Raw genomic sequence first — 14670 nt, 5'->3', positions numbered from 1 at the left:
TCTTTCTAAACTGCCATTTAAATATAAAGGAGCATATAGAGTGAGGTTATTCAGACCTTCAAGTCCACATTGACTCCTCAGGGAACAATCCAATTAGTCTCACATAGCTCTCTAACTAGCTTTATTTACCTTGAATACCTAACCAATTTCCTTTTGAAATGATTGATCCTTTCTGCTTCTACCATCATCATTTGCATTTTTTGCCCAAAATCTCTCTCTCCTGGTCCTTAAGGAGCAAGTGTTAATTGCATCAACCATGGAATGGGAAGAGCTTTGTTTGTAACTTGTCTAAATGTATCATCTTACATGCTTCTCACAGATCTCTCTGTAATCTCCTTTACTCTAAGGAGAACAAAATCATGTTCTGTACATTAAAATAGTATCTAAAATTCCTCATTCTTGGAACCACTCTTGTAAATCTTCAATGACTCCTCATGGACCCTCACTTTCTTCCACAGGTGGGGTGCCCAGAACTGGATGTAACACTGTAGTTTGGCCCAAACCAGAAATTTATAAAGGCTCAACATATTCTTCCTACTTTTTGAGTCAATATCTCTATTGTTCAATTTGTCCAATCTTCACCCAAGGAATCACGCATTCAGCCTTTGGTTACCTATTTGAATATTTCCTTCTTTGTCTTGGAATTTTTTTTGTCTAATTACACATCAGTGAGGTGTCTTGGAAAATATTTCTGTGCTAAGGTTCCATGTTATTGGAAGCTATCATTTTAATTGATATGGGAAGAGCAGAAGCAATAGGAAACAGGACTGGCATCAAAACTGCTGAGAAAGGGCAAGGAAAAGATGGTAGTGAATTGATGGAAGACAGGTTTATTTTTCTTGATTTTTAAAATTTCTCCACAGAAGATGGGATGAATCACTTATCAAAAAGAAAGACACTACCCAATGATGAGATCAAAATGCTCACTTCAAGCTCTTAGCAAAACCAGGATACAATCAACTATTAGTAAATGTCTATCCACTTAATAGCCTTATTGTTCAATGTGAATGATTTGAATATAGTTCAAGCTCCTATACATAAATAACAGTAAATGTAAAAGCACAAGTCCCACAAGGGCTAGAAATAAATAGTATGGGCGATGGTCACAGGATTCACATGAAGGGAGAATTGGATAGTTAAAATAAAAGAATAAATCAGTAATTTTCTTAGAAGAACCTGTTATGAGTAATGGAAGCTAGGGTCTTACAGGAAGGCATAAAGCATATAAGCCAAAGAATTGACCAGCAAATTAGCTTAGAGTAGGAAAAAAATGGTAAAAAGGTAGATTTTGACATTTGTGCCAAACAAGTGCCAGGCAATGACCATCTCCAACAAATAAAAGATAGAATGTAACCATCACCCTCTTGATACTGACCAGAAACTGAACTAGACGAGCCAAAAGTCCTATGACTACAAGTGCAGGTCAGAAGCCAAGAACGCTGCTGTGAATAACACACCTGTCTCCCTAAAGCCTGCTACCATCCAAAAGGCAAAACATGTGTGATGGAATATTCCCCACTTTCCTGAATCAGCTCCAACAATACAAAAATCTTGACATCGTTCAGGACAAAGTAACCCACTTGATTAGCACAAAATCCACATTTAACCCCCCCAACCAGCAGTGGGTAGCATGTACAAGTTTCATCAAGGGTCCTTAGACTTCAACATGACCACTACTATTTAAACAGAAAAAGGTGACAAATAGGAACACTGTCAGCTGCAAGTTCACCTCCAAGCTAATCACCATCCTGATTTGGAAACCTATCACTGTTCCTGCAGTGCCACTGAGTCAAAGAACTGGTTGCTCTGTTGTTAATGCAGGGGCTAAGGACTGTCATCATCAACATCACCTTCAGGTGTAGTGGTGGTTGCAGGTATAGGGTGAAAAATAGTTAATGTAGAAGTGGATGGCTGCGGTTCATTGTCTTCAGATTCTTTCAGCACTAATATTGCACACATTCAGGACAAAGCCTGCAAAACGATCGTGCAATGTTGCACGTACTCTTCTGCGCACCATTGGAATCATGTTATAGTCAACACAAGTTCATGTTTTAGAAATAGCATTCCCCTATTCATCAACTGTGTTATAGCCAATTCACATCGCTGGAACATATGTTATAGCAGAACTAAATGCAGTAAGAAAAGATCTTGGTTCAGAAGATCAGGATATAAAATACGTTTGGGTGCAGATTGAAAAAAGTACGTCACTGGGGGAAGTAGTTTACAGGCTGACCGACAATAGCTGCAGAGTGAAAATGAGTATAAATGTGCCACAAAGTCTGGTGCTGGGTCCACTGCTTTTTGTCATTTATGTAAATGATTTGCATGTGAACATAGGAGTTATGGTTCGTAAGTTTACAGATGATACCAAGATTGGAGATGTAGTGGACAATGAAGAAAGTTACCTCAGAGTACAACGCAACATTGATCAGATGGGTTGATGGGCCGAGGAGTGGCAGATGGAGTTTAAGTTAGATAAATGTGAGGCGCTACATTTTGGAAAGGCAAATTAGGGCAGGACTCATACACTAAATGGTAAGATCTTGGGAGTGTTGGTGAACAGAGAGAGCTTGGAGTGCAGGTTTATAGTTCCTTGAACGTGGAGTCGCAGGTGGACAGGATTGTGAAGGCATTTGGTATGCTTGTCTTTATTGGTCAGTACATTGAGTATAAGAGTTGGAAGATCATGTTGCAGTTGTACAGGCCATTGGCAAGGCCACTTTTGGAACACTACATTCAATTCTGGTCTCCTTGCTGTAGGATGGATGTTGTCAAAGTCAAAAGGTTCAGAAAAGATTTAGAAGGAAGTTGCCAGGTTTGAAGGATTTGAACTATAAAGGAGGCTGAATAGGCTGGGGCTAATTTCCCCGGAGCATTGGGGGCTGAGGGGTAGCCATATAGGGGTTTATAAAATCATGAGGGATGTGGATAGGTGAATAGCCAAGATCATTTCCCCGGGGTGGGGAAGTGCAAAACTAGAGGGTATTCTTTTAAGGAGAGGGGGAAAAGATTTAAAAGGGACCAAATTGGCAACATTTTCGACAGTGTGGGGCATGTATGGAATGAAATGCCACAGCAGGTGCTGGAGGCTGGTACAATTACATTTAAAAGGCATGTGGATGGGTACATGAATAGGAAGGGTTTAGAACAACATGGCCCAAATGCTGGCAAATGGTACTAGATTAATTTAGGATATCTGGTCGGCATGGGTGAGTCAGATTGAAGAGTCTGGTTTCATGCTGAACAACTCTAAGTCAAAAAAATAACAGGGGTTTGAAAGAGAGTGCAATATTTGTATTTGTATAATTGGATAAAGCAAATTAACAAAGATATTCTGGAGCATGACTTTATAGAGAATATTTGGGACAGCTATTTGGAATAATGCAGTCTGGAACTTGTTATATTGGACTGATTAATGTGCAAAGATTACTGAGATAAGACGGCGTGAAGCTGGATGAACACAGCAGGCCAAGCAGCAAATAAATAGGGAGAGAGGGGGAGGCAGATAGAAAATGAATAAAGGAGAAGATAGTGTGAGAGGAGACAGACAGGTCAAAGAGGCGGGGGTTGGAGCCAGTAAAGGTGAAGGTAGGTGGGGAGTTAGGGAGGGGATGGGTCGGGTCGGTCCAGGGAGGATGGACAGGTCAAGGAGGCGGGGGTTGGGCTTGAGGTGGGAGGAATGGTTAGGAGGCGGGGACTAGCTGGGCTGGTTTTGGGATGCAGTGGGGGGGTGGGGAATGATTAGGCTTAGAGGCTATGGGTGGGAGATCAGCTAGGATATTTTGGGAGATGATAGTTTGGTGCTCGGGGTTGGGGATGATTACTGACCTTGATAAATAATCCAGGCATAAGTGGTCATAACATGACAAAATTTTGCATTCAGTTGTATGGAGAGAAATGTGGGTCTAAAATGAGTGAGTTTAAAAAAAAAGTTTCTCATTGAGGCAGAGATAGGAGAAATCTTTTCTCTTAGAGGGTCATCAGACTTCGAAATTATCCTTCCCAAACAGCATAGAAGAAGCTGGTTATTTGGTACATTTAAAACGGATTTGGACAGATTTTTGATTTATGTGGGAATTAATTGTTATGAGTTATAGTTATAGTTACAGTTATAAGTAAGAAAGTGTAGTTTAGGCCGCACTCAGATTTGCCATGATCTGACTAAATGATGGAGTAGACTCAAGGAGCTGATTGGTCTGTACTTGTTCCTACTTATCATTAAAGAAATGTTCATTTTCCACGTGATTTCTGCAAAACAAACTTTTCAAAAAAGGATATAAAAGGGCTAAGAAGAATAACCTGAATTATGCATTTTTGAACGTTATTTTAAACTGTTTATGTTGCCTTATTTAAATTTTTTTTTACTCTTTACATTTTTAGTATTTCTCCCTGAAGCACTACAGACTACACAGAAGATGAAGACACTGAAAAAGTTGAAAGAAAAGTTAGTTTCTGAGCTTCAACCTCTACACCAAACCTTGCAGTCAATTTGCATTCTTCAATTAGATGAGAACCCCAAGACTGCACAAACTGTAACCTCATTCTTTCGCAGTGCTTCAGCAAATAACAATTTTAGAGCAAAGGTAAGCAGTGATAGTTCTACTGGAGATTTTAAGGAGGACCAAAATATACACACTGTTGTATTTTAGCCTGACTTGAATAATGTAAACAAGCTAATCAGTATTGAAAGTCATTAATAACTTTAGTTTTGATAATATACAGTGGCAGAATGAAAATTGTGTGAAAACGGCATAAATAGTTATGTACAAAACATACCCATTTAAATATTGAAAATCAGCAAGTTTAAATACAGGATAAAAGCATGAATTCCACAAATACTTATTAGAAAACTGTAATTTTCCTACATCTCAACAGCCTACATTTCAAAAAGTTAGTTAATTGGACGAAAAGCAGCTTGAGATAACTATTTGTGAAATGCACAACGTAAATGTAAGTCTTTCTTATTTAAGTAAGCCACATTGAAGGGATTTACTTACAAAATGAGACGATGAAAGAGAAAAACAGGAGAAAAAAAAACAAAGCTGAAAGATTGTAAGAATTGCTGACGCTGGAGTCTGAGAAAATACAGTGTGGAGCTGGAGGAATACAGCAGGCCAGACAGCATCAGAGGAGCAGGAAAGCTGATGTTTCATGTCGGGACCCTTCTTCAGAAATGGGAGAGGGGGGAAAAAAATAGAGAGAGAGGAGGGTTGGGCTTGGAAAGGTAGGTGAGATGGTGATAGGTGAGTGCAGGTTAGCAGTGGTGGGGATTGATCAGAGAGGTAGGAGAAGCGGATAGGTGCGAGAGAAGATGGACAGGATGTGTCAGGTCAAGGAAGCAGGGATGAGTGCGAGTGTTGATCGTAGGATGAGGCTGGGGCTGGGGACATTTTAAAGCTAGTTAAGTCCACAATGAAACCATTGGGTTGTACGCTCCCAAGGCAGAATATGAGGTGCTGCTCCTCCAGTTTCCGGGTGGCATCTGGAGGAGGCCCAGGATGGACATGTCATCCAGGGACTGGGAAGGGCAGTTGAAATGGTTCGCGACTGGGAGATGTTGTCATTCGTCATGGACCAAGCACAGGTGTTCTACAAAGTGATCTCCAAGCCTCAGCTTGGTCTACCGATGTAGAGGAGCCACATCAGGAGCAGTGGATGCAGCAGACCACATTAGCAGACATGCAGGTGAACATCTGTCAGTTGTGGAAGGTTTTTTTTGGGGTCCTGGATAGAGGTGAGGGGGCAGGTGTAGGGGCAGGTGTAGCACTTCATGCGTTGCAGGGAAAGATGCTGGGGGTGGCGGGGCTAGGGGGGAGTGTGGAACGGACAAGGGATTCACAGGAAGAGCTGAAAGGTGTCATTTGTGCTACATTACAAATTTCAGAATATTGTGTTTAGTAATATTATCATCAGTAGTATTACAGAAATAGTACTGGGGACATTCATGGATAAAAGGCCGATAAAACCCCAGGGTCTGATAATCTACATCCTAGAGTACATAAGGATGTGGCCCTAGAAATAATCTATGTATTAGTGGTTAGCTTTCAAAATTTCACTCTGGAACAATTCTTATGCATTGGGTGGTTGCTAACGTACCCGAGTTGTTAAGAAAAGAGGGACTGAGAAAGCAGTGAATTATAGACCGGTTAGCATGACATCAATAGTGCGGAAAATGTTAGTATTCATTATAAAAGATTTAATATCAGCGTACTTAGAAAACAACAACAGGAACGGACAGATCAGCAATCATTTAGGGAAGGAAAATCTTGTTTGACAAAGCTACTGGAATTTTTCGAAGATGTAACTAATTTTTTGATGGGGACAGCCAGTGGATGTGGTTCACTTGGACTTTTGAGGGCCTGCCATAAAGGTCCCAGATAAGAAATTATTAAAATTAAAGCACATGGGACTGGGGATATGTACTGACAGAGTAGGAAACAGTAGCAAAACTCAAAATTCAGTCTTTTTCTGACTGGCAGGCAGTAACTGAGGGGTTGTAGGGATCAGTGCTTGGACTCCAGCTATTCACAATATGTATAATTCCTAACCTAAATCATTTATATGCATAAGAACTCCAAATTTGCAGGAGATACACAAAGCTGGGTGGGATGGTGAGCTTTGAGGAGGTGCAGAGATACTTCAGTCTGATTTGGACCAGTTGAATGGCAGATGAAGTATAATGTGGATAAAGGGGAGGTTATTCACTTTGTAGTACAAATAGGAAAGCAGATTAATATCTGGTGATAAATTTGGAAAAGGAGGCACTACAAAACCTGGATGACCTTGACACCGGTTGCTGAAAGCAAGCAATTAGGTGCAGCAGGCAGCAGAGGATGCAAATTGGGCATTGGCCTTCGTAGCGAGAGGATTTGCGCAAAGGATGAGGGGTGTTTTGTTGTAACTGTACACGGCCCGAGAAAGATTACACCTGGAGTACTGTGCGCAGATTTGGTTCAGCTCATCTCAAAGGATATTCTGGCTATGGCAGGACTGCAAATGTTTACCTGACAAGATTCCTGGGCTGGCAGATCTGACATACAGAGATTAGATCAGTTAAGAATGTATTCACTGAAGTTTAGCAGAATGAGGGAGAATCTCAGAAAACTACAGAATTCTAACAGGATTAGACAAAGTGAATACACAAAACATGTTCCGTTGACCAGAAAACCCAGAATTGGGGTCACAACCCACCATTCAGGAGCGAGATATGGAGAATCATCTTCACCTCGAGAGTGGTAAGCCTATGGAATTCTCTTCCACATAAAGTACTTGGGGGCTGTTTTCAAGATAGAGTTAGGCAAAGCCGTTAGTGCTAAAGGGATCAAAAGGTACGTGAAGAAGAGGGAAAAGGATACTGAGTCATGATCACATTCAATTGAGCAGGGTCGAAGGGAAGAATGGTCTACTCCTGTTCCTATATTTTTTAAAGAAAGTAACAAAATTATAAAATGTACTGAGTAATAATGAGCCAGTTTTTGAAGTAATAATACCTGAACAATTTACATTAATAATGTAGAAATCTGTCAACACCTCATGAGGAGGAAAAGGAACCACAAATTACAAATCACAAGTTTCTGGCTCATTTGTATGATTCCAATTTAGTTTTTTTGAAAATGGCATCTCATGTTCAAACACCCCATGATTTTCATAAAGGTGTTGCATTTGCATATTAAGTTTGTGTCAGGAGTATAAAAATACAATGAAGTCTTTTGATTAGCAACTCTATTATTACTTTGACACTGAACAACTGTCAAACTTGCTTACTCATATTGAACGATTCTAAGTATTGGGTCACATTCTATGAGGTAATGAATTGCATCAAGCAATCCCAAATTTGTCCCATTTTCACTCATGTTTGCTCGTCTACTTGCCATGTCGTTAAACAGTCACACTTCCAATAACTTAGGCTTTTTTTGAAAATAAATAAAATTTCTATAACTTGCACAAGCAAATTGAGAACAGAGTACATTTCACAATGATACACAATGATACAAAATTTTCCTCCATCTATCACCGAATTATATCAACAGTGCCAAAAATTTAATTCAATGGTATTTGAATTCTGAATTCAATTTGGTTAATTTGTTGGTATTTTAACAATTTAGAACTGGCTAACAAGTCCCAATTTCATCTTTTGCAGGCTGTGGCATATTACACGGAAACCTTGAAAGAAAAAGATACACCACTCCAGAGAGCTGCTTGCATAGCACTTAAAGAACTGAAGGCAAGTTAGGGTCTTGTACATTTAGTGTTTCCATTGACGGGACCAAAATATATTTGAAACTGTTTCAAAGAATTTTTAAAAAGTACCTATACCCATTATTAATACATATTAATTTTGTAATTTTATACACCTATTAAGACATTTCCACTTGCAGCAGTGTTGACTAAATGAAAGGAAATACGAATAAGTTTTTAAAAGTAGACAAGGCAGACTGATTGATAGGCAGAAAAAATGTTTTGTTTCAAACAATAATGTTTCATTTTATCCATTTCAGTATTATGTTTCAGAAAGATCAATATTTGTGAATATAAAGAAAACTTTCATTAGTCAGAGTCATAAAAATAATTCTATTCATCTTCATTAGAAGGAAAGACAGTGCAAAAATACTGCCAGGGACAAATATTTACTTAACTGTTAAATTGCACTGCTATTGGGTCATCTTTAATCTGATCAATCTGGAGATAATGTGAAATACCATAGACCTAGACTTTCTAAACTTGGAGGTGGTGATGACAATATCTGGGAGGGCAGTTCTTGCACTGATTATAGACACCTCTGCTAAACTTGGTTGCATTTCCAACTGTGATGACTTGGATGAAGCAAACTGGTTCTCTTGCAATGCATACCTGACAGAGGTATATGATGTCCTTTAGCAAGCGATGGCCAGCCTACTGTATGGCAACAATGAAGCAAAGGTCGAACAACCTGAAGCATTTTTTTGGTAGATTAATATTGAGAGAACTTGTGCAAGTTCCTCATTTTTTGCCCCAACTAGCACTTCAAATTTTGCATAGTGGACTCTGAGGCTCACTGGTGAAGTCAAGTTTCCCTCACCATTATGCAATTTTGTTAGACATAAGTAGAAAGGGAACTGAGAAGGCAATGCAGCACTTTGTGCATGCCTCCATACTTCTATTAGCCTTCTCTAGTAGAAACCGATAACATACAGCTGGAAAGCTGAGAACATGCCTAAAATTTAATACCTGTGAAATGAAAATATCTTTTCACGCCAAGAAATATTGGCATAGATTGCTGATCTGTATCTAACAAAATATTAACGCTTACCTTTAGATCAGCTCTTGCCTCAAATTTTCTATGCAGGAGCCTTCGCTTCTGAAACACTACAGAAGAATCCAGTAAATATGGTTTTCTATGATTTCAAGGCTCTTCAGCCACTTTGATAAGTGGAGAAGACAAGTGTGTAGGATGGCAGTTGGGTCGAACAGAACAGTACCAGGTCTGGCGAAGTCACCACTTTTACAGGGTGGCATAGTGGGAATGTTGTTGCAGCCAGCAAGCTCTGAACAGGAGAGGGTCATCAGGGTGTCAGTAGTTAGTGCAAAGTGATGGTGATAGGTGGTAGTGTGTGGAGGTGAGAAATCGTGTCGCGTGTGGCAGACTGGAGTTGAATAACCACCCAGGAATTACAACATGTTTTAAATTCTCTATGCTTTCCTGAATAACTAACTATTAAGCTAGTGTCAAACTGAACTTTCCAAAATCTGACTTTTAACTCGGAGTGGGGGACATTTATTTGTTTTCTTTTAAATGCTCCAGGTGCCAGGTCATTGCCTCAAAATGTCAATTCCTCAGTGCTTCATTTAGGTGACAGCTGCATTGAGATTTTCCACTTTGTCTTAATGTGTAACTCTAATCTATGCTGCTGCTGCGATATCTATTTCCCCATTGGAATTTTTGGGCCACTGACACTAGCCATTCCAGGTTTTCTCCAACTCTACTCCAAATGTTTAAATAATCTCCCCACGTTCCCTATTTTTGTCAGAAGGTTATATCTATGTATTCTAAGCAGCTTGCTTAATCAAACAGTTTCAGCCTTGTGACATGGAGTGGGACCCGAATGTCTACATGCACCAGTTGCTGAAGGTAAGCATACAGATGCAGCAGGCAGTAAAGGAGGCAAATGGTACACTGGCCTTCCTTGTAAGAGGTTGAGTACAGGAACAGGAATGTGTTGTAGCAGTTGTACAGGCTCTTGGTGAGACCACATCTGGAATATTGTGTGCAGGTTTGGTCTCCTTTTCTGGGGATGGACAGATTGAGGTATGAGGAGAGATTCTAGGTCAGCATTGTTTTTGCTGGAGTTCACGCAAATGAGGGGGGAATGTCATAGACACTTATAAAATTCCAATAGGACTAGACACAGCAGATGCCCAGAACCAGGGGTCACAGTCAGAGGACTCAGGGTAGACTACTGAGGACAGAGATGAGGAGACATTTCTTCACCCAAAGAGTGGTGGCCCTGTGGAATTCATTATCACAGGAAATAGTTCATGCTAAAACAGTGAATGGGATCAAAGGTTATGGGGAGAAAGCAGGATTAGGCTACTGAGTTGAATGATCAACTATGATCATGATGAATGGTGGACCAGGATCCGAGAGCCAAATGGCCACCTCCTGCTCCTAACTTCTGTGTTTCTAAATCAATACACTAGAACTTTCAATCTCTTTGAGTATTTTTATCTATAGTGTTGTGTGATTTTATTGACCATCTAATAATATACCTGGCAAACAGCTTCAGTCTGAGAAGTACAGCATACAAATGAGCACGGTGAGCAGCTCATGAAAGTTACTGCTTTACTGCAAATGCAAAAAAGGAGTTGGCAGATGCTGTCGTTGCAACAGAACCATATAAATGTTTAAGGCAAATTTAAAGATTGTATCTAATGGGATCTCAATTTTTTCTTCCTTCAAGGCTGTGGAAAGCATTGAACAGATTGCCAGCTTGTGCCACTCTCAAATAGCGAATGTGCGTGAAGCAGCAAAAGAAACCCTCCAGTCTTTTGGTAATGATTACGTTTAAAAAAAAAACTCCTTTCTTCTCATCAATTTGTTATCCTCCTTATGGGGTATGTTTCAAAAAGTACAGTTACACATGTTATCTCCTCTAAGTGGTTACTATTCCATAAATTAATCCTGACACCAAGTCTTGGTGATCTATTCTATTTAGGATGTATCACCAATGAGCCTAACCTCTTCAAGCACATAATGTGCACAAACCAGGACAGCTGGCTAGATGAGGATTTGGAGCAAGGAACAAGGCCAGCTTCTTTTTCTTGTTTAACTCAGGCCCACAGAAATTATACACTCCTGCCGTAGTCAATAACTTTACATACCTGGGATCAAACCTACCACTCTGGATGGCTAAACTACTCTCCTGAGATTTACAGTGATGAAGCCACAAATTTATTTTTTCTTAATATTTCAGAATGGCATAGTTTATACTTTTAGATCAGTCCAGCGGTAAAGTGACTAGTAAAAATGGTCACAAGAGAAATCGCCTGCAAATATTGTCATTTCCACTGAGCTTTTGGTTTTAACATTTAAAAGATTTGCAAATTGAGACTCAACATCCTCTTGAACAGTCTGTCACATGTAAGCCATTGCGTATGCAAGGCATATTGTAAATTCAATAAGATAACCAAAATGAAAAACTAATAATTTATATAAATGCAGTTCTTATGTTGTACATCTTTTTCCAAATTTCACAAAACTAACTACTTTGAAATGACCCATTACACTGTCACACTGTTTGGTTTGGAGGTGGTGCAATCTCCTCCAGCCAAATATTGGGAACATTATACAGTATTCAATGGAGACAAGAAAGTGAGAAGGAGTCTCATTTAAACATAATTCGGTCAGGGCTGCGCAGACTGGATACAAGGTTGATGTTTCCCCTGACAGAGGTCTAGATCAAGGGGTCACAATCTCAGGATACAGGTAAGCAATTTAGGACAGAGGAGGAGAAATTTCTTCACTACAATGGTTATGTACTGTCTGGAATTGTCTACCACAAATCTGTGCAGGTCAAATCACTAAACATATTTACAAAGAAAGATATAGATTTCTTGATACTAAAGGCATTAAAGGGGTATTGTGAGAAAGCAAGAGCCTGATGCTGAGACAGATGATCAGCCATCATCAGAAAGAATAGTGGAGAAGGCTGGCCAACCCTACCCAAATTTTACATGATGGACTGAATGGTCGACCTCTGCTCCTGTTTTCTGTGCTGCCAATTGTTTAAAAACCATCAGCTTTGACTCCTCATTCCCAGCCACTGCCTCAGGCTAAACCAGATTGCTCTAAACTTAATTGCAAATAGCCTCTAAAAAAATTCCTATTTCCATTTTAGTATCATTTACCATTGATACCCTACCCATGCTTATCACACACAAATTGAACAATTACTCTAAAGTACCTACTAACCACACTTTATTTACTGAGAAAAATCAGCAACATTCTCTTGAACTGACAGATGTTAATCAATGAATTAGGAACACTAATGAAATATCTACCAAAAACTACATTTTATTGTTCAACTTGAGATTTAGATTACTATTCATCTCATTGTGCAGGTGAGAAAGGTCGTTTGGCTTTTGAGAAGGTGGATATGCTATGGTATGAAGAAGGCATGAACCAAAACTCAACTACTGAAATTACTATTCTCTGAATGTTTTACTGTTTTTTTTCAAAACTAATAACAACAGATGTCTGTAGATAATGTGCTTGTGTTCAGTAATTTTATTTACATCATGTTTATATTGTATAAAGATTTTCAAAGTGTAACTTTTTTTTCCTGACTTACACAAGTGGTTATTCGATATTAGTGTGCAATAAAGTGGTAAGATTTCGGCCACTGATTTGTACCAAGTAGCTGCACTGTACTTTTTAAAATTGTTAAACTTGCAAATATTATTCAGACATGTAAAATACATTTGTTTCTTCATAAATTCCATTATTAAACTGGGTAATTCCAAATCTTAACACTGAAGTTCAAAGTGTGTCAGTTGAGTAGAAAATACAAAATGAGACACATAAACATTACCAAAATGTATTGCTGTTATAAATGTATCATTTGTTCAATTGTAAATTTTTGAATTCACAATAAAACTGACAAACAAAATCTTCAATTTGATAAAAGGAGAAAACTTACACTTCCAAAACCAGTCCTTTGTTAATGTTGGAACATTGACAGTGTTAAAATATGGGGTTATCACTCAAACAGTCATCCTTCTTAAAGGTTTCAGTACAGCACAAAGATGTCACTTTTGTGTTGAGGGGACTGTGCAAGAAATATCTGATGCACTGATGTCAGAATGAACTCAATCCTCTGTTACAGGGTCTACTTTCATGAGTAAAACTGTTACTCAAGGTTTTCTTGTGCATTAGGTTGATGACCCTGTAAGTCAAAGCTCCAACATTAGCTGAGCAAGGGCAACACTGTGTGGTGCTTTGTGAGGGTAAATTGCACAACATGAACAATTTAAAGTCCACCAGTATATTTGCAGAAGCTTGAACAGAGATCTCTTAAAGCTCAACCCTTACCAAACTGAACGCAAGCTCTTAGATTTACCGGGCAAGACCCCCAACTCTACAGCAGCCGAGAGTTTGGTTCGGACGTTTCCCACATGAGGGGGGATGTGGACATCTAACTGTTTGAAATCTCAATGATGGATTATTTTGTAATAGGATGCAATGTGGGGAAACATACAAAAATATTGCCATTAGGTATTTATTGTTAACTTAGAACAATGAAAAATAGGATAAGCCACCATGCTATGGTGATCCAACACATTACAATAAACTTATTTATCAGAGTCAATATCATACATGGTGTTCCTCATTCCTATACTGCTCAAAAGTGTTATTTCAAAATTTTCTTTAGTTGTTTGCCACAAACAGTATCAAAGTACAGAAATATAGTAGGCAGCCAGGTCCAGACACTACCCTAACACAATCCTGGCAGTGGGGAGATTTACCAGCAGTGGGCCAGGTGATGGATTGACTACTCATGAAATGGAAACAAACAGCCAACTGCTGTATTTAAGACTCCTATTAAGGAGAATGCAATAGGGCTGCTAACATTTTGTCATCTGTACATGGAAAATACCTGGTCTATGGAACTGGCAGTCCAAGGGACTACAGGAAGCCACCATAGGGGTTTCCATTGGATCAGTGGGGTCTGCTGCTTGGTTTCTCTGATTTTCATTTTAAGTTTACCTCTCCCAAGATGTCTCCATGTTGAGACTTTTAAGAATTTATTCATTTGAGTGCTGGGGGCATTGCTAGCTGGACCAGTATTTGTTGTTCATCCCAAAGTGCCCAGAGACCAGTTAAGAGTCAACCACATTGCTGTGGGTCTGAAGTCACGTGCAGGCCAGACCAGGTAAGGATAGCAGATTTCCATCCCTAAAGGACATTAGTGAACCAGATGAGTTTTTTTCCTGACAATCGGTAATGGTTTAACGGTCATCATTTGACCCTTAGTTCCAGATAACGATTGAATTCAAATTTCACCATCTGCCATGGCGGGATTCAAATCCAGGTCCTCAGAACAATTCCTTGGTGTCTGGATTAATAATCTAGTGATAATGCCACAAGGCCTTTGCGTTCCTATTTGTCTCAAACCTGCCTGCCCCAGCAGCAAC

At 39.4% G+C, this 14670-nt stretch overlaps 1 protein-coding gene across 1 annotated transcript in view; it reads left to right on the top strand.

The window, feature by feature from the left end:
* The window catches only part of LOC125461533 (RIPOR family member 3), a gene marked incomplete at its 5' end in the record, with an annotated part of 210306 nt that extends 196478 nt beyond the window's left edge, over window positions 1-13828 (top strand). Inside the window, 4 exons of the mRNA XM_048550443.2 lie at window positions 4381-4583; window positions 8141-8224; window positions 10938-11028; window positions 12598-13828. Coding sequence (XP_048406400.2) covers window positions 4381-4583; window positions 8141-8224; window positions 10938-11028; window positions 12598-12692 — 473 coding nt within the window. The remainder of the gene's footprint in view (window positions 1-4380; window positions 4584-8140; window positions 8225-10937; window positions 11029-12597) is intronic.
* Between the last annotated feature and the right edge of the window lie 842 nt (window positions 13829-14670).

This window comes from Stegostoma tigrinum, chromosome 19 (genome assembly GCF_030684315.1).
Source record: "Stegostoma tigrinum isolate sSteTig4 chromosome 19, sSteTig4.hap1, whole genome shotgun sequence".
NCBI lineage: Eukaryota > Metazoa > Chordata > Chondrichthyes > Orectolobiformes > Stegostomatidae > Stegostoma > Stegostoma tigrinum.
This window is presented reverse-complemented; position numbering and strand designations above follow the sequence as displayed.